The sequence below is a fragment of the Dendrobates tinctorius genome, unplaced genomic scaffold (genome assembly GCF_039654945.1).
Source record: "Dendrobates tinctorius isolate UK_male_01 unplaced genomic scaffold, ASM3965494v1 ptg000172l, whole genome shotgun sequence".
Classification (NCBI taxonomy): Eukaryota; Metazoa; Chordata; class Amphibia; order Anura; family Dendrobatidae; genus Dendrobates; species Dendrobates tinctorius.
The window spans coordinates 1,454,642-1,479,319 of record NW_027361839.1 but is presented as its reverse complement, the minus strand read 5'-3'; the positions used below and the strand labels follow the sequence as shown (position 1 = coordinate 1,479,319).

Here is a 24,678-nt window from a genome sequence, read left to right as displayed (position 1 = left end):
CGTATCAGCGGCCTGTGAGGATCTGACCGCTGGGACCAGCAACACTCAGCAGAGCTGACACTTTTACCCCTGTAAGGCTATAGCGGCAGAGCGTATGCCTGACCGTCACCTTCATCTCTATGGGGCTGACAGAAATAGACGAGTGATAACTTGTTCACTGGAGAACTTCTCTAAGGTGACAAGACTAAATATGGGAGAATCCAAACAGTAAAGTTCTGTGTCCGTGCCGAACACCTACTGCTCCAGCACAGACACCCAACTTCACCAGGAAATCTGTGTTACCCGAACACCGGGTGTTTGTCATGCACATGACAGCACAGGAAACACCGCTTCTGATTGGTGGTAATATCATCACCGCCTGTCAGAGAACCGCTGTGATCAGAGGTCAAAAGTTTACCTTCGGTCACAGAGGTGTCGGCTTCTCCCATCAGCTGCTGCCGCTAATAACAGAGAAAGCAGGAGTGGTGTTATTCATCAGCCGGAGCCTGCGCCATAAATAAATACATAATTTTTTATAAAAATGCGTGGGTTCCCTTGTATTTTTGATAACCAGCCAGGCAAAACTCACAGCTAGGGTCTGCAACCTTCAGCTGTCAGCTTCAGCAAGGCTGGTTATCAAGAATAGAGCGGTCCCCATGCTGTTTTTTTTTATTTAAATAAGTAATTTAAAAAACAGCTTGGGGTCCGCCCCATTTTTGACAACCAGCCTTGCTAAAGCTGACAGCTGGGGGCTGATATTCTCAGGCTGGTAAGGGGCCATGGATATTGGCTCTCCCCAGCCTAAAAATAGCAGCCCGCAGCCGCCCAGAAAAGGCTATTAGATGTGCCAATTCTGGCGCTTTCCCTGGCTCTTCCCACTTGAGCTGTAGCGGTGGCAAGTGGGGTTCATATTTGTGGGATTGATGTCACCTTTGAGAACCAAGTAAAAAGATGTATTGTAGAAAAGGCCAACGAGAAGGGCAGAGCTGGAGGGTGCAGTAAGCACAATGGATGAGGAAGTGGCACTAGTTAAAGAAAATTAAAAAACAAAAAAGCAACAATGAATAAAGGGATAAAATGGTCACAGACTAATAAAAAAATATTTGTTGACAATGCAGGTGGCGGGTGATGAATACTCCCATCAGCCGCTCTTGCTCTCACTGTTATTAGCGGCACCAGGCGCAGGCTGATAGTAGTAGTCCCATCAGCCGACTCAAGTGACTAGAGGTAAACTTTATACCTCCGATCACAGCGACTGGCTCACGCTCGCTGGACAGCGTGGGAACGGCAGCTCTCTGACTGGCTGAAATGATTTTACCGCCGATCAGAAGCAGTGTTAGCCGTGCTGTCATCAAGTGAATGGGATCTGGGTCCAGATCCGGATACTGTTCTGCTACCCGAACCCAAACTTTTTTTTAACTGTTCAGTCTAACCCGCTAGACCTGAACATCCAGGTATCCGCCCAGCACTAGAAAAGATGACACAAGTCCATCGAGTTCAACCTACATCTCAACATGTTCATCAGGAGGAAGACAAATATCCCATTAGGCCGATGATAATTATTTATTTTACTCATCTATATAGCGCCATTAATTCCACAGCACTTCACAGACATTATCATCACTGTCCCCGATGGGGCTCACAATCTAGATTCCCTATCAGTATGTCTTTGGAATGTGGGAAGAAACAGGAGAACCCGAAGGAAACCCACACAAACACGGGGAGAACATACAAACTCCTTGCAGATGTTCCTAACCACTGAGCCACCATGCTAGGAAAATAATTCCTTCTCGACTCCACATATGGCACTCAGATGCGTTTCCTGGATTAACGTTGAATTACGGAAACTACTACCCATAACCTGTAATATTATATTTCACAAGAAAGGCATCCAGGCCGTCCAGGAACTTGTTTAGTGAACTGGCCATTATTACATTAGGTTGTAGCCGAGCGGTTTGGAGATTCACTGCTGCAATAGTAAAGAATCCATAATCTCACTGCTCTTACAGCAAAGAAGCCACAGTCTCACTGCTTCTACAGTAAAGAATCCACAGTCTCACTGCTCGTACAGTAAAGAATCCACAGCCTCACTGCTCGTACAATATAGAATCCACAGTCTCACTGCTCATACACAGTATAGAATCCACAGTCTCACGGCTTCTACTGTAAAGAATCCACAGCCTCACTGCTCATACAGCATAGAATCCACAGTCTCACCGCTTCTACTGTAAAGAATCCACAGCGTCACTGCTCTTACACTATAGAATCCAGTCTCACTGCTCATACAGTATAGAATCCACAGTCTCACCGCTTCTACAGTAAAGAATCCACAGTCTCACCGCTTCTACAGTAAAGAATCCACAGAGTCACTGCTCTTACACTATAGAATCCACAGTCTCACCGCTCGTACATTAAAGAATCCACAGTCTCACTGCTCGTACAATATAGAATCCACAGTCTCACTGCTCGTACAGTATAGAATCCACAGTCTCACGGCTTCTACAGTAAAGAATCCACAGTCTCACTGCTCGTACAGTATAGAATCCACAGTCTCACGGCTTCGACAGTAAAGAATCCACAGCCTCACTGCTCTTACACTATAGAATCCACAGCCTCACTGCTCGTATAATATAGAATCCACAGTCTCACTGCTCATACAGTATAGAATCCACAGTCTCACCGCTTCTACTGTAAAGAATCCACAGCGTCACTGCTCTTACACTATAGAATCCACAGTCTCACGGCCTCTACAGTAAAGAATCCACAGCCTCACTTCTCTTACACTATAGAATCCACAGTCTCACTGCTCGTACAGTAAAGAATCCACAGTCTCACGGCTTCTACAGTAAAGAATCCACAGCCTCACTGCTCGTATAATATAGAATCCACAGTCTCACTGCTCGTACAGTAAAGAATCCACAGTCTCACTGCTCGTACAGTAAAGAATCCACAGTCTCACTGCTCGTACAATATAGAATCCACAGTCTCACTGCTCGTACACAGTATAGAATCCACAGTCTCACTGCTAGTACACAGTATAGAATCCACAGTCTCACTGCTCGTATAATATAGAATCCACAGTCTCACTGCTCGTACAATATAGAATCCACAGTCTCACTGCTCGTACAGTAAAGAATCCATAGTCTCACTGCTCGTATAATATAGAATCCACAGTCTCACTGCTCGTATAATAAAGAATCCACAGTCTCACTGCTCGTACAATATAGAATCCACAGTCTCACTGCTCGTATAATATAGAATCCACAGTCTCACTGCTCGTATAATAAAGAATCCACAGTCTCACTGCTTGTACAATATAGAATCCACAGTCTCACTGCTCGTACAGTAAAGAATCCACAGTCTCACTGCTAGTACACAGTATAGAATCCACAGTCTCACTGCTCGTATAAAATAGAATCCACAGTCTCACTGCTCGTACAGTAAAGAATCCATAGTCTCACTGCTCGTATAATATAGAATCCACAGTCTCACTGCTCGTACAATATAGAATCCACAGTCTCACTGCTCGTACAGTAAAGAATCCATAGTCTCACTGCTCGTATAATATAGAATCCACAGTCTCACTGCTCGTATAATATAGAATCCACAGTCTCACTGCTCGTATAATATAGAATCCACAGTCTCACTGCTCGTATAATAAAGAATCCACAGTCTCACTGCTTGTACAATATAGAATCCACAGTCTCACTGCTCGTACAGTAAAGAATCCACAGTCTCACTGCTAGTACACAGTATAGAATCCACAGTCTCACTGCTCGTATAATATAGAATCCACAGTCTCACTGCTCGTACAGTAAAGAATCCATAGTCTCACTGCTCGTATAATATAGAATCCACAGTCTCACTGCTCGTATAATAAAGAATCCACAGTCTCACTGCTCATTCAATATAGAATCCACAGTCTCACTGCTCGTATAATATAGAATCCACAGTCTCACTGCTCGTATAATAAAGAATCCACAGTCTCACTGCTCGTATAATAAAGAATCCACAGTCTCACTGCTTGTACAATATAGAATCCACAGTCTCACTGCTCGTACAGTAAAGAATCCACAGTCTCACTACTCGTACAATATAGAATCCACAGTCTCACTGCTCGTATAATATAGAATCCACAGTCTCACTGCTTGTACAATATAGAATCCACAGTCTCACTGCTCGTACAGTAAAGAATCCACAGTCTCACTACTCGTACAATATAGAATCCACAGTCTCACTACTCGTACAATATAGAATCCACAGTCTCACTACTCGTACAGTATAGAATCCATAACCATATAGAGAAATTGATGTAAAATAACCAGAGTGAATAAAAATCAGTAAAACATATACCGTATATTTTTGTTGGAAGGCCACATGCACATATTCAGTGTTTGGTGAGTTTTTCACCCGTGTCTGTAAGCCAAAGCCAGGAGTGGGTGATACATGCAGAAGTGGTGACGGGCCTCTGTTCTACTTTTCCTCTGACCGTTCCACTCTTGGTTTTGGCTTATAAATATTGGTGTAAAAAACTCCCCAAATACTCAATGTGTGCACAAGGCCGTGAAGTTTTAAAGCAGTGAAAGGTATCAAAGTTAGGGCTCATACCCATATGTGAGGAAAAAAGGTCCGATTTCCGGACCGAAAAACAGGACGAGTGCTTTGTGTAATGCGCTTTCCGTGCGATTTTTCCACTGAGCATCCATGTGACGTGTGTATGCAATCCGGATGCAATGTGATTTTAACATGAGGCTTTACATAGAGCCGTTCTCTGTATATATCAGCTCATGTTAAAATCGCATTGTAAAGCACAACTGTGCACATCGTACCATGTGTATATATATATATACACAGTGTGTCCGTAAAGTCGTGGTGCACTTGTGACCAGTCACCGGAAAGCAACAAAAGACGACAGAAATGGGAAATCTGCTCCAAATAAGAGAGAATAACCCTCCCGGAGTCTGTGGGATGAGGTGGCAGCGCGTGCACATGCGCAGATGATGACGTAGCACCGTGATACAGCGAGATGTGGACGGCGCAGAGGAAAGTTCAGTGTGTTCTGTGGCTCGCTAAATTTGAATCAGTGACCAAAGTGCTTTGTGAATATCGTTTATAGCGAAACGCCACCACAGAGGAATAACATTACTCGATGGGATAAGCAGTTAATGGAAGCCGGCAGTTTGGTGGAGACGCCCCGTTCTGGCGGCCATCAGTCAGTGGAACAAGCTGCCATGAGAAGTGGTGAGTTCTCCTTCAATGGAAGTCTTCAAACAGAGGCTGGACAGACATCTGACTGGGATGAGTTAGTGAATCCTGCTTTGAGCAGGGGGTTGGACCAGATGGCCCAGGAGGTCCCTTCCAACTCTACGATTCTATGATTGACGAGTCTGCAGAGGCTATACGGGATAGCAACCTAAGGAGCCCTAGAACATCTGTGCGTGTGTGTGCTCGACAATTACACCGAAGCGAGATGGTTCCATATCTGTGGACATGTTCATTGTCCGGATATGGGCTGCTGAACATCCTCAGGCCTATGTTGAGTCCGAACGTAACACCCATGAAGTGAACGTGTGGGGTGGCCTGATGCTTGATAAGGTGATAGGCCCATTTTTTTTCGCGGAGCAGTCTGTGACGGCAAACACACGTCTTGACATGTTGGAATTGTATATCGTGCCACAATTTCCAGAAGGTGTCATCTTTCAGCAGGACGGCGCTCCTCCACACTACCCACCATTGCTCGTGAGTTTCTGGATAGAGCATTCCCCCGGCGGTGGACAGGCAGGGGTTCTGTCCAGCCATGGCCACCACGGTTCCCGGATCTGATGCCCTTAGACTTTTACTTTTGGGGTTATGTGAAGCAACATGTGTGCATGGAACATATCAACGACATTAATCAGTTAGCACAGAGAATCCCAGACGTTATTGACTCCGTTACTCCAGACGTCCTGACCCGTGTGTGGCAGGAACTTCACTATCGTCTGGGTGTGTGTAGGGCAGCACATGGAGCCCACATGAAGAGGTCTGAGACTGGGAGAGGTTTTATTTTATTTGCAGCAGATTTCACATTTCTATCATCTTTAGTTGCTTTCCGGTGACTGGTCACAAGTGCACCATGACTTTACGGACACACTGTGTGTATGTATATTATATATATATATATATATATATATATATGTAACGCCGCTGTGTTTGTACTCTGTTTTCCCGGTGTTACTCAGCATATCTCTGCTTTAACTCTTCGCTCTTTTCTCCATAATGAGCTGGAATGCTATTGTCAGTTACCTGTATGGACGCTGCTCAGTTCCCAGCTCCGCTGTGTAGCCGTACGTGCCTGAGTGTCTTCGCTGCGCTGCATGACCACCCACATGTGCAGTCCCTGGCTGCCGCTGTGGAAGCTACCCGCGGGTTGCAAGGTCCTCTGCAGTTGTGCATGACTTACCACATGTGTCCAGGCTTGCAGTCGCTGCCAGGTGTCCTTTGCTATGTTAATTTGTTTCTGGCTGAGCTTAGGGTGCGTGCGGCCACACCTCCCCTGCTTTTATGAGGAATGGATGTGTGCTTGAATTGCTGCTCCCAGCCTATTGCTGAGGGGCAGCTCCTATATAAAATTCCCCTGTCCTGTGGGGTGTTGCCAGAGCTTTGCATTAAGTTTCTGAGTCTTGCTATGAGTGTTTGGTGTTCAGCTCCTATCCTGCCTGCATTCCGTTCTAGGAAAGCTGATGCCTGTTTTCCGCCTCCTCTGGGGGCAGAGTACCTAGATCCATTTCTGTTCAGTCTGTTATCAGCTTTGGGACAGCTGATGTCTGTGTTCCTGGACTTGCCCTGTGTATATGTTGGTACCAAAGTCCTTGTCCTGATTCCTGCTGTGTGTTGTTCCTGAAGTCATTCAGTGTCTTGAACCCTATACCCAATGACTGTGACTTTTTGCTAACTGACTTTCTGTGAATATACCTGGGTTCATCTTGGAAGTTGGAGTCCGGAGTTTCTGCTGAGTTTCTACTACTCTGTACTCAGCTTGCTATTTGGTGCAATCCCCGGCCGGTTCCAGTCCAACCCGGCGGTGCTTGCACCAGACTGCTTGAGTCTCTTTTTACATAACTGCCAGATGTCCGGAGTCTGACGACCGTGGCCTCTTGTCTGGAGCCTGATGACCACGGCCTGATGTCCGGTGTCTGATGACTGCTCCCAGATGTTCGGTGCTTGACGTCCTCCGCCAAATGTCCAGATCCTATCCTTCGCTGCCTGATGCCCGGAGCTTGCCGATCGCTGTCAGATGTCCGGCTTGTGCCCTGACGTCCAGCTCGTGCCTTGATGTCTAGATGTCCTACCTGAGTCCTGATCTCTAGATGACCTGCCTGTTTCCTGATGTCCAGATGTCCTACCTGAGTCCTGTTGTCCTACCTGAATCCTGATGTCCTGCCTGATTCTAGATGTCTGTCCGTGTTCCGATGTCCAGCCTGTGTCCAGATGTCCAGTCCGTGGTCCTGGTGGTCCAACTTGTGCCCTTGAGTCGGTCCCGCTTGTGTTCCTGGATGGATTCCTCCTTCGTGGTTCCTGGGTCTGCAGCTCTTTTCCCCGGTGACGATCCCGCCAGTGAGCCCTGGACCTGACCAGCCGATGCCCGGTGCTGTAGTGCCAACGTTCCTGGATCTGTGCTATCCGTGTCTTGCTTATGTTCTGATGTCCTGTTCCTGTTGGTTCCCTGGGGTCTTACTCGTGATGGCTCCTGTCATTGTCTGAAGGCTGTCCAAGGTCGGTGTCCGATGTTCAACTGCTGTGCCTGTCCTAGGCCTGAGAGAGAGGCAATCCTAGTATGCCCTTGCCAGATAACCCTGGACTGCATCAACCCTTGATGACCCTAGCCATCGTCTGAAGTCTGCCCGAGGTCAGTGTCTGATGTTCTCCTGCTGAGCCAATGCCTCTCCTGTGGGCTGAGAGAGAGGTCCTCCTAAGATGCCCATGCCAGATGTCCCTGGGCTGCGTCAACCCGTGATGACCTTTTGCCATCGTCTCAAGCTAATTCGAGGTCAGTGTCTGATGTTCTCCTGCTGAGCTAGTGCCTCTCCTGTGGGCCGAGAGAGAGGTCATCCTAGGATGTCCATGCCAGATGTCCCTGGACTGCGTCAACCCGTGATGACCTTTTGCCGTCGTCTCAAGCTAATTCGAGGTCGGTGTCTGATGTTCTCCTGCTGAGCTAGTGCCTCTCCTGTGGGCCGAGAGAGAGGTCATCCTAGGATGTCCATGCCAGATGTCCCTGGACTGCGTCAACCAGTGATGACCTCTTGCCATCGTCTCAAGCTAGTCCGAGGTCGGTGTCTGATGTTCTCCTGCTGTGCCTGTGCCACTCCTGACGCCTAAGTGTGAAGTCCTCTTAGGAAGCCCATCCCAGATAACCCTGGACTGCGTCAAGCCGTGATGACCTCTTGCTTCGCCTGTCAACCTGAGATGTGTACCCTTCGTGATGTGCGTAATCGGGAGCCTGTTTAGATGTCTTTTTGCTTTATTTAAGTAAACTTTATGTTTCTTCATACCTGAAGTTGTGCGGTTTCTTTTAGTCCTGCATATGGCCATCTTGTCCACAAGCTTAGCTGTCACAGACCCCGGTCGCTACCCTTCCCTCGTTTGGGTAGGCCTGGGTCCCCCCTGTGGTCCAGTGGGTCCACATTGGATGCTTACCCCGTCGTTGTTATTGTTCGACAAAGTGGGAGCGTTGGCTGGGTAAACCACGCTACGTCCGCAATCGTAACAAGATAGATGGATAGAGAGCCGGCAGATGCCGCGTATAGGATAGAATAGTTAATAGATAATTCATTTGCGGAAAAAAACGCAGCATGGGCATGTAGGGTTCGTGGGCTGGAGACAGATTCTGGGTGCAACAGGTCCAAGTTTATTGTTCACCGTCCGACTGACGGCCCTCACAGCACACCGCAATATCTCTCTCTCTCACGGCCCTCTGTGTCCATGGCCGCTTCATACACCATACGTTACACCAGGGACGTATTTATACGTACCGCCCCTTTTCACGCTGTGACGATCCTGTCAGCTCAGTCACTGTGGCCGCTTTAGGCCCGTACACCATCAGCACTTTACTGGTCAGTTTCGTCGTTACACATATGGTGTCCTTCACCCCGTGCCTCGTCCCTTCTGCGGTTCTGTCAGGACCACCCCCCTGACGTTCTCTCTCCTCAGTCCCCCTGGTTTGGTTTTCCTCCCAGTGCACAGACTGTCGCAGTCCTCCTGTCACTGGAGCTCCCCCTGGGGACTGGAACTTTCTGGAACCCTCCTTCAAATTTATATCTTTCCTGGTTCCCTGTAACTCCGCCCCCCATGACCAACGGTTTCTAAAGCCCTAAGCTGATGTCAAGTCCTTTGCTCACACTCCTCCCTGCCCTCTAATGGTCAACCCAAGGTACTGCACGTCCACTACACTTTCTCAGCTGTTTCCCCACTGTAGTAACTGACACCTATCTTTCTCTATTCTAACATGTCCATCCGTCAGGTCACCTTCCCTACAGGCACAAAAATTGCTGAATGCATTCTAATAATGGGATGCTTAATGTATGCGTTTTTTAAGCGTTTTTGCAGGGAAAAATGCTAAAAAAAGCGAAAAATCCTGAACATGATCCCCAGTCCTGGGCCTTCTCCCTACCAACCGACTCTCCATCTTTGCAGTTGTAGATGAGCTTTTTGTGGCTCTGGCCCTGGTGTATGGTGATCCTGATGGCATCTTCCTGTCTAAACTCCATAAGATCAAGTAGGGGGCCCAGTCGGATGAGGAGTACTGCTCGGAGGTCCAGAGATGGGCCGCTGACACTCAGTGGAATGACCCTGCCCTTAGCAGTCATTTTTGTCAGGGTCAGTCAGCTAGGCTTCAGGATTCTCTGGTTCAGTATCCTACACCAAGGTCATTGGAGGACGCCTGGTTCTTGCTATCCAGGTGGATAGACGCCTCACACCAACTCTGCCCCTGTTATTCTTCCTAGGAAGGAGGACACAGAGGTGCTGACAGATGAACCCATGCAGTTGGGGGTGTCTCCATTCATACTAGGCTGCCTGCAGTTCACTGCAGGACGGGGGCATGTTTTTACTGCGGTCTGACTGATCATTATATTAAACTCTGTCCGTTTCGCACCAAAATTGGTACTCCATCACAAAAGCCATGCTCCCCTCCCTTGTCGTGTGGAGGGAGATGACCAGAGTGTGTACATTTCCTCGACTTTTACATCTCCATTTATCATTTCTGCGGAAATAGTGGTTGGTGATAAAACTGAGACTATTCCAGTTCTTGTGGAAAGTGGAGCTGGAGTCAGTTTGGTGGATTCTCGTTTTGCTCAGACTCATGGTCTGATGGGTAGGACGTTGGTGAGAGCCATTCCTATTTGTGCTATTGACTCTGTTCCTCTCAGCCAGAAGAGTTTGACCCAAGTCGTACATAATGTGAACTTGCGCATAGGGACTCTTCATGAAGAGTCCATGTCATGCTACGTCTTGGAGGGATTGCGTACTCCCGTCATTTTAGGCCTTCCCTGGCTGAAGAAACACAATCTGGTCATAGATTGGCGATCCAGAGAAGTAGTCAGTTGGGGCAAGTTTTGCCTGGGAGCTACAATCTCTGCCGTCCTTCTTAAATCTACCCCTTCTTCTCTGGTGGAGAAAGTGAAGGTGCTACTGCGGAAAACTCTGAATCTCGGTGTCTTCCTGGAAAGAGTGGTGAGGGGAGGGTGGTGGTTCCTTCTCAGTATCCTGAGGGTATGAGTTTGGTGACATAGGAGGATGCCTCTGTTCTCTGTCCCTCAAGGAGATGACCATCTTGTGCCAAACGTGCGTGTTCGGGTCCGGACCTGTCTGTGAATGAGTACCTGTGGGTGTCCACTAAAAACATCAGGTGGAAGTATGCATCTGGGACCTGGAGTTTGAGGGTGATTGGGCCTTCGGGTGTCTGCCGTTGTCAGCCCAGGTACTTTCCAGCGGGAGTTACCCTCAGGAATGCACGTACACAACGTATTCCACAGGTCATTGCTCTGGAGATTTGTTGCGCCTCCGGAGCCTATGTTATTACTATCACCATCGGGCTACATTTGCCCTAAATCTGAGGATCAGATGACTACGGAGGTGAATCCTAGTAGGTTGGTGCATCCTTGCCGTATGTCATTTCTGGTGAAGTCCGGTTTTCAGGTTCCAGAGGCCCCTCGTAGAAAGGCAGGTGCTATCACGATTCATTATGGGATTTGTCGCCGCTCTGGTTCTGCTGATATTTGAATGTTGTTTTTTCCTTTTGATCCAGCAAGAGTTAATGTCTGTTTCTTGCTGGCAGCTTCTTTTAGGCTGGTCAGCTGGTGTTGGTTGGTAAGCACTCCCATATCCCCTTAAATAGTGTAAGACAGCGCTTACTGCATGTGTTGGCGGACACTCACTTGGCAACGGGATGAAGGCACACAGGCACATTTTCCTCACAAAACCGTCTATTTGGTTTATTTAGACATCATAAACCGCTCCGTATGCCATGTTGCACATCACAGACCTAACACATAGTTCACAGCACTTTATAATATACGGCTTTAACTCGCAGTCACTAAACACGCCGGACTTCACACTTCGTCCAGTTACCGTGGGTGACCGCACGCCGAACAGTTCATTAACATCCATGGAACACAACAAGCACCAACAGTCTGTTCCAATGGCAGATACTTGTCTGCTGTTATTATAACCTCCTTTCTGGAGCTCCTGCTCGATACGCTGACTCCTTGTCAGTCCTCACACCTGGGGAAGCTGTCTTACTGAGATCACCGCCTTACTGAGATCACCGTCCTTGCGACCAGGGCACTCCTGACAGTCCAGACCCTCAGAAGGACGGTAGATTCCCCAACGCAGTGCCGTCACAGACTCTGCACATACAGTCTCTCCATGTGCTCTTCAGGATGTCGTCCACTCCTAGGACCTTCCAACACACAGGCCTTCCAGGACTTTACATCACAGACCATGTGACCATACACTCTGAACATGTGCCCCAAACCCTCGTCACATTATGTAGCTGTAACCACCCCCATAGCTATACTCCTGAAGACACAGCTATACTCCTGAGGACACAGCTATACTCCTGAGGACACAGCCGACACAGCTATACTCCTGAGGACACAGCTATACTCCTGAGGACACAGCCGACACAGCTATACTCCTGAGGACACAGCTATACTCCTGAGGACACAGCCGACACAGCTATACTCCTGAGGACACAGCTATACTCCTGAGGACACAGCCGACACAGCTATACTCCTGAGGACACAGCTATACTCCTGAGGACACAGCCGACACAGCTATACTCCTGAGGGCACAGCTATACTCCTGAGGGCACAGCTATACTCCTGAGGGCACAGCTATACTCCTGAGGACACAGCTATACTCCTGAGGACACATCTATACTCCTGAGGACACATCTATACTCCTGAGGGCACAGCTATACACCTGAGGACACAGCCGACACAGCTATACTCCTGAGGGCACAGCTATACTCCTGAGGGCACAGCTATACTCCTGAGGGCACAGCTATACTCCTGAGGACACAGCTATACTCCTGAGGACACATTTATACTCCTGAGGACACAGCCGACACAGCTATACTCCTGAGGACACAGCTATACTCCTGAGGACACAGCCGACACAGCTATACTCCTGAGGACACAGCTATACTCCTGAGGGCACAGCTATACTCCTGAGGGCACAGCTATACTCCTGAGGACACAGCTATACTCCTGAGGACACATCTATACTCCTGAGGACACATCTATACTCCTGAGGGCACAGCTATACACCTGAGGACACAGCCGACACAGCTATACTCCTGAGGGCACAGCTATACTCCTGAGGGCACAGCTATACTCCTGAGGACACAGCTATACTCCTGAGGGCACAGCTATACTCCTGAGGACACATCTATACTCCTGAGGACACATCTATACTCCTGAGGGCACAGCTATACACCTGAGGACACAGCCGACACAGCTATACTCCTGAGGGCACAGCTATACTCCTGAGGGCACAGCTATACTCCTGAGGGCACAGCTATACTCCTGAGGGCACAGCTATACTCCTGAGGGCACAGCTATACTCCTGAGGGCACAGCTATACTCCTGAGGGCACAGCTATACTCCTGAGGACACAGCTATACTCCTGAGGACACAGCTATACTCCTGAGGACACAGCTATTCTCCTGAGGACACAGCCGACACAGCTATACTCCAGAAGACAAAGCATTACATCTGAAGACAAAGCCATGTTCTAAGAAACAGACATACCCCTGAAGAAACAGCCATAAGCCTAAAGGCACAGCTATACTCCTGATGTCACAGCCATGCACATGATTCCTATGACTAAGGGTGTTGTGTACACCAGAAATGTGTAGGGTTTTATCCTGATGATGGATTCTCCTGTTTTTAAATTAATTTCAAATAAAAAGATTAATTTTATAGATGTAAGAGCAGGAAAATCCATTTTTCTTTGTCACTCCTGAAGACACAGCTATACTCCTGAAGACACAGCTATACTCCTGAGGACACATCTATACTCCTGAGGACACAGCTATACTCCTGAGGACACAGCTATACTCCTGAGGACACAGCTATACTCCTGAGGACACAGCCGACACAGCTATACTCCTGAGGACACAGCTATACTCCTGAGGACACAGCCGACACAGCTATACTCCTGAGGACACAGCTATACTCCTGAGGACACAGCCGACACAGCTATACTCCTGAGGACACAGCTATACTCCTGAGGACACAGCCGACACAGCTATACTCCTGAGGGCACAGCTATACTCCTGAGGGCACAGCTATACTCCTGAGGGCACAGCTATACTCCTGAGGACACAGCTATACTCCTGAGGACACATCTATACTCCTGAGGACACATCTATACTCCTGAGGGCACAGCTATACACCTGAGGACACAGCCGACACAGCTATACTCCTGAGGGCACAGCTATACTCCTGAGGGCACAGCTATACTCCTGAGGGCACAGCTATACTCCTGAGGACACAGCTATACTCCTGAGGACACATTTATACTCCTGAGGACACAGCCGACACAGCTATACTCCTGAGGACACAGCTATACTCCTGAGGACACAGCCGACACAGCTATACTCCTGAGGACACAGCTATACTCCTGAGGGCACAGCTATACTCCTGAGGGCACAGCTATACTCCTGAGGACACAGCTATACTCCTGAGGACACATCTATACTCCTGAGGACACATCTATACTCCTGAGGGCACAGCTATACACCTGAGGACACAGCCGACACAGCTATACTCCTGAGGGCACAGCTATACTCCTGAGGGCACAGCTATACTCCTGAGGACACAGCTATACTCCTGAGGGCACAGCTATACTCCTGAGGACACATCTATACTCCTGAGGACACATCTATACTCCTGAGGGCACAGCTATACACCTGAGGACACAGCCGACACAGCTATACTCCTGAGGGCACAGCTATACTCCTGAGGGCACAGCTATACTCCTGAGGGCACAGCTATACTCCTGAGGGCACAGCTATACTCCTGAGGGCACAGCTATACTCCTGAGGGCACAGCTATACTCCTGAGGACACAGCTATACTCCTGAGGACACAGCTATACTCCTGAGGACACAGCTATTCTCCTGAGGACACAGCCGACACAGCTATACTCCAGAAGACAAAGCATTACATCTGAAGACAAAGCCATGTTCTAAGAAACAGACATACCCCTGAAGAAACAGCCATAAGCCTAAAGGCACAGCTATACTCCTGATGTCACAGCCATGCACATGATTCCTATGACTAAGGGTGTTGTGTACACCAGAAATGTGTAGGGTTTTATCCTGATGATGGATTCTCCTGTTTTTAAATTAATTTCAAATAAAAAGATTAATTTTATAGATGTAAGAGCAGGAAAATCCATTTTTCTTTGTCACTCCTGAAGACACAGCTATACTCCTGAAGACACAGCTATACTCCTGAAGACACAGCTATACTCCTGAAGACACAGCTATACTCCTGAAGACACAGCTATACTCCTGAGGACACATCTATACTCCTGAGGACACAGCTATACTCCTGAGGACACAGATATACTCCTGAGGACACATCTATACACCTGAAGACACATCTATACACCTGAAGACACAGCTATACTCCTGAAGACACAGCTATACTCCTGAGGACACAGCTATACTCCTGAGGACACAGCTATACTCCTGAACACACAGCTATACTCCTGAACACACAGCTATACTCCTGAAGACACAGCTATACTCCTGAAGACACAGCTATACTCCTGAACACACAGCTATACTCCAGAAGACACAGCTATACTCCTGAGGACACACCTATACTCCTGAAGACACAGCTATACTCATGAGAACACATCTATACACCTGAGGACACAGCTACACTCCTGAGGACACAGCTATACTCCTGAAGACACAGCTATACTCCTGAGGACACACCTATACTCCTGAGGACACACCTATACTCCTGAGGACACAGCTATACTCCTGAAGACACAGCTATACTCATGAGAGCACATCTATACACCTGAGGACACAGCTATACTCCTGAAGACACAGCTATACTCCTGAAGACACAGCTATACTCCTGAAGACACAGCTATAATCCTGAGGACACACCTATACTCCTGAGGACACACCTATACTCCTGAGGAGACACCTATACTCCTGAGGACACAGCTATACTCCTGAAAACACAGTTATACTTCTGAGGACACAGCTATACTTCTGAGGACACAGCTATACTCCTGAAAACACAGTTATACTCCTGAGGACACAGTTATATTCCTGAAGACGAAGCTATACAGCTTAGGACACAGGTATACTCCTGAAGACACAGCTATACTCCTGAAAACACAGCTATACTCATGAGAACACATCTATACACCTAAGGACACAGCTATACTCCTGAAGACACAGCTATACTCCTGAAGACACAGCTATACTCCTGAACACACACCTATACTCCTGAACACACAGCTATACTCCTGAACACACAGCTATACTCCTGAAAACACAGCTATACTCCTGAAAACACAGCTCTACTCCTGAACACACAGTTATACTCCTGAGGACACAGTTAAACTCCTGAAGACACAGCTACGCAGCTTAGGACACAGCTATACTCCTAAACACACAGCTATACTCCTGAAGACACAGCTATACTCATGAGAACACAGCTATACTCCTGAGGACACAGCTATACTCCTGAAGACACAGCTATACTCCTGAGGACACAGCTATACTCCTGAAGACACAGCTATACACCTGAAGACACAGCTATACTCCTGAAGACACAGCTATACTCCTGAGGACACAGCTATACTCCTGAAGACATGGCTATACTCCTGAAGACACAGCTATACTCCTGAGGACACAGCTATACTCCTGAACACACAGCTATACTCCTGAAGACACGGCTATACTCCTGAACACACAGCTATACTCCTGAGGACACACCTATACTCCTGAGGACACAGCTATACTCCTGAGGACACAGCTATACTCCTGAGGACACAGTTATACTTCTGAGGACACAGCTATACTTCTGAGGACACAGCTATACTCCTGAAAACACAGTTATACTCCTGAGGACACAGTTATACTCCTGAAGACGCAGCTATACAGCTTAGGACACAGGTATACTCCTGAAGACACAGCTATACTCCTGAAGACACAGCTATACTCATGAGAACACATCTATACACCTGAGGACACAGCTATACTCCTGAAGACACAGCTATACTCCTGAAGACACAGCTATACTCCTGAAGACACAGCTATACTCCTGAGGACACAGCTATACTCCTGAGGACACACCTATACTCCTGAGGACACACCTATACTCCTGAACACACAGCTATACTCCTGAAGACACAGCTATACTCCTGAAAACACAGCTATACTCCTGAAAACACAGCTCTACTCCTGAACACACAGTTATACTCCTGAGGACACAGTTAAACTCCTGAAGACACAGCTATACAGCTTAGGACACAGGTATACTGTTGAACACACAGCTATACTCCTGAACACACAGTTATACTCCTGAACACACAGCTATACTCCTGAGGACACGGCTATACTCCTGAGGACACGGCTATACTCCTGAGGACACGGCTATACTCCTGAGGACACGGCTATACTCCTGAGGACACGGCTATACTCCTGAGGACACGGCTATGCTCCTGAGGACACAGCTATGCTCCTGAGGACACAGCTATACTCCTGAGGACACAGCTATACTCCTGAGGACACATTTATACTCCTGAAGACACAGCTATACAGCTTAGGACACAGGTATACTGTTGAACACACAGCTATACTCCTGAACACACAGTTATACTCCTGAACACACAGCTATACTCCTGAAGACACAGCTATACTCCTGAAGACACAGCTGTACTCCTGAAGACACAGCTGTACTCCTGAAGACACAGCTATACTCCTGAACACACAGCTATACTCCTGAACACACAGCTATACTCCTGAACACACGGCTATACTCCTGAAGACACAGCTATACTCATGAGAACACATCTATACACCTGAGGACACAGCTATACTCCTGAGGACACAGATATACTCCTGAAGATACAGCTATACTCCTGAAGACACAGCTATACTCCTGAAGACACAGCTATACTCCTGAGGACACAGCTATACTCCTGAAAACACAGCTATACTCCTGAAGACACAGCTATACTCCTGAGGACACAGCTATACTCCTGAACACACAGCTATACTCCTGAGGACACACCTATACTCCTGAGGACACAGCTATACTCCTGAGGACACAGCTATACTCCTGAGGACACAGTTATACTTCTGAGGACACAGCTATACTTCTGAGGACACAGCTATACTCCTGAAAACACAGTTATACTCCTGAGGACACAGTTATACTCCTGAAGACGCAGCTATACAGCTTAGGACACAGGTATACTCCTGAAGACACAGCTATACTCCTGAAGACACAGCTATACTCATGAGAACACATCTATACACCTGAGGACACAGCTATACTCCTGAAGACACAGCTATACTCCTGAAGACACAGCTATACTCCTGAAGACACAGCTATACTCCTGAGGACACAGCTATACTCCTGAACACACACCTATACTCCTGAACACACACCTATACTCCTGAACACACAGCTATACTCCTGAAGACACAGCTATACTCCTGAAGACACAGCTATACTCCTGAAAACACAGCTATACTCCTGAAAACACAGCTCTACTCCTGAACACACAGTTATACTCCTGAGGACACAGTTAAACTCCTGAAGACACAGCTACACAGCTTAGGACACAGCTATACTCCTAAACACACAGCTATACTCCTGAAGACACAGCTATACTCATGAGAACACATCTATACACCTGAGGACACAGCTATACTCCTGAGGATACAGCTGTACTCCTGAGGACACAGCTATACTCCTGAAGACACAGCTATACTCCTGAAGACACAGCTATACTCCTGAGGACACAGCTATACTCCTGAACACACAGCTATACTCCTGAAGACACGGCTATACTCCTGAACACACAGCTATACTCCTGAGGACACAGCTATACTCCTGAACACACAGTTATACTCCTGAGGACACAGCTATACAGCTTAGGACACAGTTATACTCCTAAACACACAGCTATACTCCTGAAGACACAGCTATACTCATGAGAACACATCTATACACCTGAGGACACAGCTATATTCCTGAGGACACAGCTATACTCCTGAAGACACAGCAACACTCCTGAGGACACACCTATACTCCTGAGGACACATTTATACTCCTGAGGACACATATATACTCCTGAAGACACAGCTATACAGCTTAGGACACAGGTATACTGTTGAACACACAGCTATACTCCTGAACACACAGTTATACTCCTGAACACACAGCTATACTCCTGAGGACACGGCTATACTCCTGAGGACACGGCTATACTCCTGAGGACACGGCTATACTCCTGAGGACACGGCTATACTCCTGAGGACACGGCTATGCTCCTGAGGACACAGCTATGCTCCTGAGGACACAGCTATACTCCTGAGGACACAGCTATACTCCTGAGGACACAGCTATACTCCTGAGGACACATTTATACTCCTGAAGACACAGCTATACAGCTTAGGACACAGGTATACTGTTGAACACACAGCTATACTCCTGAACACACAGTTATACTCCTGAACACACAGCTATACTCCTGAACACACAGCTATACTCCTGAACACACAGTTATACTCCTGAGGACACGGCTATACTCTTGAGGACACGGCTATACTCCTGAAGACACGGCTATACTCCTGCACACACAGCTATACTCCTGAACACACAGCTATACTCCTGAACACACGGCTATACTCCTGAAGACACAGCTATACTCATGAGAACACATCTATACACCTGAGGACACAGCTATACTCCTGAGGACACAGCTATACTCCTGAAGACACAGCTATACTCCTGAAGACACAGCTATACTCCTGAAGACACAGCTATACTCCTGAGGACACAGCTATACTCCTGAAGACACAGCTATACTCCTGAAGACACAGCTATACTCCTGAGGACACAGCTATACTCCTGAACACACAGCTATACTCCTGAGGACACACCTATACTCCTGAGGACACAGCTATACTCCTGAGGACACAGCTATACTCCTGAGGACACAGCTATACTCCTGAGGACACAGTTATACTTCTGAGGACACAGCTATACTTCTGAGGACACAGCTATACTCCTGAAAACACAGTTATACTCCTGGGGACACAGTTATACTCCTGAAGACGCAGCTATACAGCTTAGGACACAGGTATACTCCTGAAGACACAGCTATACTCCTGAAGACACAGCTATACTCATGAGAACACATCTATACACCTGAGGACACAGCTATACTCCTGAAGACACAGCTATACTCCTGAAGACACAACTATACTCCTGAACACACACCTATACTCCTGAACACACACCTATACTCCTGAACACACAGCTATACTCCTGAAGACACAGCTATACTCCTGAAGACACAGCTATACTCCTGAAAACACAGCTATACTCCTGAAAACACAGCTCTACTCCTGAACACACAGTTATACTCCTGAGGACACAGTTAAACTCCTGAAGACACAGCTACACAGCTTAGGACACAGCTATACTCCTAAACACACAGCTATACTCCTGAAGACACAGCTATACTCATGAGAACACATCTATACACCTGAGGACACAGCTATACTCCTGAGGACACAGCTATACTCCTGAGGACACAGCTATACTCCTGAAGACACAGCTATACTCCTGAAGACACAGCTATACTCCTGAGGACACAGCTATACTCCTGAACACACAGCTATACTCCTGAACACACAGCTATACTCCTGAGGACACAGCTATACTCCTGAACACACAGTTATACTCCTGAGGACACAGCTATACAGCTTAGGACACAGTTATACTCCTAAACACACAGCTATACTCCTGAAGACACAGCTATACTCATGAGAACACATCTATACACCTGAGGACACAGCTATACTCCTGAGGACACAGCTATACTCCTGAAGACACAGCAACACTCCTGAGGACACACCTATACTCCTGAGGACACATTTATACTCCTGAGGACACATATATACTCCTGAAGACACAGCTATACAGCTTAGGACACAGGTATACTGTTGAACACACAACTATACTCCTGAACACACAGTTATACTCCTGAACACACAGCTATACTCCTGAGGACACGGCTATACTCCTGAGGACACGGCTATACTCCTGAGGACACGGCTATACTCCTGAGGACACGGCTATACTCCTGAGGACACGGCTATACTCCTGAGGACACGGCTATGCTCCTGAGGACACGGCTATGCTCCTGAGGACACAGCTATGCTCCTGAGGACACAGCTATACTCCTGAGGACACAGCTATACTCCTGAGGACACAGCTATACTCCTGAGGACACATTTATACTCCTGAGGACACATTTATACTCCTGAAGACACAGCTATACAGCTTAGGACACAGGTATACTGTTGAACACACAGCTATACTCCTGAACACACAGTTATACTCCTGAACACACAGCTATACTCCTGAACACACAGCTATACTCCTGAACACACAGCTATACTCCTGAACACACGGCTATACTCCTGAAGACACAGCTATACTCATGAGAACACATCTATACACCTGAGGACACAGCTATACTCCTGAGGACACAGCTATACTCCTGAAGACACAGCTATACTCCTGAAGACACAGCTATACTCCTGAAGACACAGCTATACTCCTGAGGACACAGCTATTCTCCTGAAGACACAGCTATACTCCTGAAGACACAGTTATACTCCTGAGGACACAGCTATACTCCTGAACACACAGCTATACTCCTGAGGACACACCTATACTCCTGAGGACACAGCTATACTCCTGAGGACACAGCTATACTCCTGAGGACACAGTTATACTTCTGAGGACACAGCTATACTTCTGAGGACACAGCTATACTCCTGAAAACACAGTTATACTCCTGAGGACACAGTTATACTCCTGAAGACGCAGCTATACAGCTTAGGACACAGGTATACTCCTGAAGACACAGCTATACTCCTGAAGACACAGCTATACTCATGAGAACACATCTATACACCTGAGGACACAGCTATACTCCTGAAGACACAGCTATACTCCTGAAGACACAGCTGTACTCCTGAAGACACAGCTATACTCCTGAACACACACCTATACTCCTGAACACACAGCTATACTCCTGAAGACACAGCTATACTCCTGAAGACACAGCTATACTCCTGAAAACACAGCTCTACTCCTGAACACACAGTTATACTCCTGAGGACACAGTTAAACTCCTGAAGACACAGCTACACAGCTTAGGACACAGCTATACTCCTAAACACACAGCTATACTCCTGAAGACACAGCTATACTCATGAGAACACATCTATACACCTGAGGACACAGCTATACTCCTGAGTACACAGCTATACTCCTGAAGACACAGCAACACTCCTGAGGACACACCTATACTCCTGAGGACACATTTATACTCCTGAGGACACATATATACTCCTGAAGACACAGCTATACAGCTTAGGACACAGGTATACTGTTGAACACACAGCTATACTCCTGAACACACAGTTATACTCCTGAACACACAGCTATACTCCTGAGGACACGGCTATACTCCTGAGGACACGGCTATACTCCTGAGGACACGGCTATACTCCTGAGGACACAGCTATACTCCTGAGGACACGGCTATACTCCTGAGGAAACGGCTATGCTCCTGAGGACACGGCTATGCTCCTGAGGACACAGCTATACTCCTGAGGACACAGCTATACTCCTGAGGACACATTTATACTCCTGAGGACACATTTATACTCCTGAAGACACAGCTATACAGCTTAGGACACAGGTATACTGTTGAACACACAGCTATACTCCTGAACACACAGTTATACTCCTGAACACACAGCTATACTCCTGAACACACAGTTATACTCCTGAGGACACGGCTATACTCTTGAGGACACAGCTATACTCCTGAAGACACGGCTATACTCCTGAAGACACGGCTATACTCCTGAAGACACAGCTATACTCCTGAAGACACAGCTATACTCCTGAAGACACAGCTATACTCCTGAACACACAGCTATACTCCTGAACACACAGCTATACTCCTGAACACACAGCTATACTCCTGAGGACACAGCTATACAGCTTAGGACACAGGTATACTCCTGAAGACACAGCTATACTCCTGAAGACACAGCTATACTCCTGAAAACACAGCTATACTCCTGAGGACACAGTTATACTCCTGAAGACACAGCTATACTCCTGAAGACACAGCTATACTCCTGAGGACACAGCTATACTCCTGAAGACACAGCTATACTCCTGAAGACACAGCTATACTCCTGAACACACAGCTATACTCCTAAAGTAAAAAAGATATTCTCCTGAAGACCCCCCACTACTTTTAGCTCACCTCCTACATTGAGACTCAGCTTGTTATCGCCCTTCCCGTTGGAATTGGTGATTGTACACTTGTAGACTCCAGAATCCGCCACCATCAAGCTGCTCATCATCAGAGAGGCATTTCCCACCGACAGCTCATTAAGGAAGAGTGACGTCCGACTCTTGTAGTTTGAGTTCTGGTCCGACAATGATATTTTACCATTCTCATATTTGTACACGACCCCAGTGTCTCCCACCTTCTCCCACAGGACATCAGTGGATTGCTTCACATCTGGGGTGAAAGTGCAACTGAGAATCACCGTCCCACTGATCTGTCCAACCGCATTGACGGTCGTCACATCGTTAGCGCTGCTGTTACCTGAGGAGAGAATGGAGGATGATGAGCGTCACATCATACAACCAGATCTGATGGAAACATCTGTGTGTAAGAAACCTTACCAGCAACACTGAGGCCGATGATGAGGGCAATGGCCGCAACAAGGAGGATTATTATCACAATCATGCTGCAAGGAAGAAAGGCAGAGTCAGTGCAAACGGCAGCGATCCGAAACACCAAAATCCACCACCCGTAGACCTTCACCTATACAAGGCCTACTGCTAGCACAACAGTACATCATGTACCTGCACAGCAGCATTAGAGAGGGTATATTATCATATAGGGGGCAGTATTATAGTATTTATATCCCTGTACATAGGAGCAGTATTATAGTAGTTATATTCTTGTATATAGAGGCAGTATTATAGTAGTTATATTCTTGTACATAGGGGCAGTATTATAGTAGTTATATTCTTGTACATAGGGAGCAGTATTATAGTAGTTATATTCTTGTATATAGAGGCAGTATTATAGTAGTTATATTCTTGTACATAGGGGCAGTATTATAGTAGTTATATTCTTGTACATAGGAGCAGTATTATAGTAGTTATATTCTTGTACATAGGGGGCAGTATTATAGTAGTTATATTCTTGTACATAGGGGGCAGTATTATAGTAGTTATATTCTTGTACATAGGGGGCAGTATTATAGTAGTTATATTCTTGTATATAGAGGCAGTATTATAGTAGTTATATTCTTGTACATAGGGGCAGTATTATAGTAGTTATATTCTTGTACATAGGAGGCAGTATTATAGTAGTTATATTCTTGTACATAGGAGGCAGTATTATAGTAGTTATATTCTTGTACATAGGAGCAGTATTATAGTAGTTATATTCTTGTACATAGGGGGCAGTATTATAGTAGTTATATTCTTGTACATAGGGGGCAGTATTATAGTAGTTATATTCTTGTATATAGAGGCAGTATTATAGTAGTTATATTCTTGTACATAGGGGCAGTATTATAGTAGTTATATTCTTGTACATAGGAGGCAGTATTATAGTAGTTATATTCTTGTACATAGGAGGCAGTATTATAGTAGTTATATTCTTGTACATAGGAGCAGTATTATAGTAGTTATATTCTTGTACATAGGGGGCAGTATTATAGTAGTTATATTCTTGTACATAGGGGGCAGTATTATAGTAGTTATATTCTTGTACATAGGGGGCAGTATTATAGTAGTTATATTCTTGCATATAGAGGCAGTATTATAGT

General features: G+C 46.8%; 1 protein-coding gene across 1 annotated transcript in view; it reads right to left on the bottom strand.

Annotated features, from left to right (window-relative positions):
• Positions 1-23,582, bottom strand: part of VTCN1 (V-set domain containing T cell activation inhibitor 1) — a 38,371-nt gene extending 14,789 nt beyond the window's left edge. The window contains exons 1-2 of the mRNA XM_073551083.1: positions 23,519-23,582; positions 23,091-23,438 (exon numbers count right to left, since the gene is read on the bottom strand). Of these exons, the coding sequence (XP_073407184.1) occupies positions 23,091-23,438; positions 23,519-23,582 (412 nt within the window). The remainder of the gene's footprint in view (positions 1-23,090; positions 23,439-23,518) is intronic.
• Positions 23,583-24,678: the final 1,096 nt, after the last annotated feature.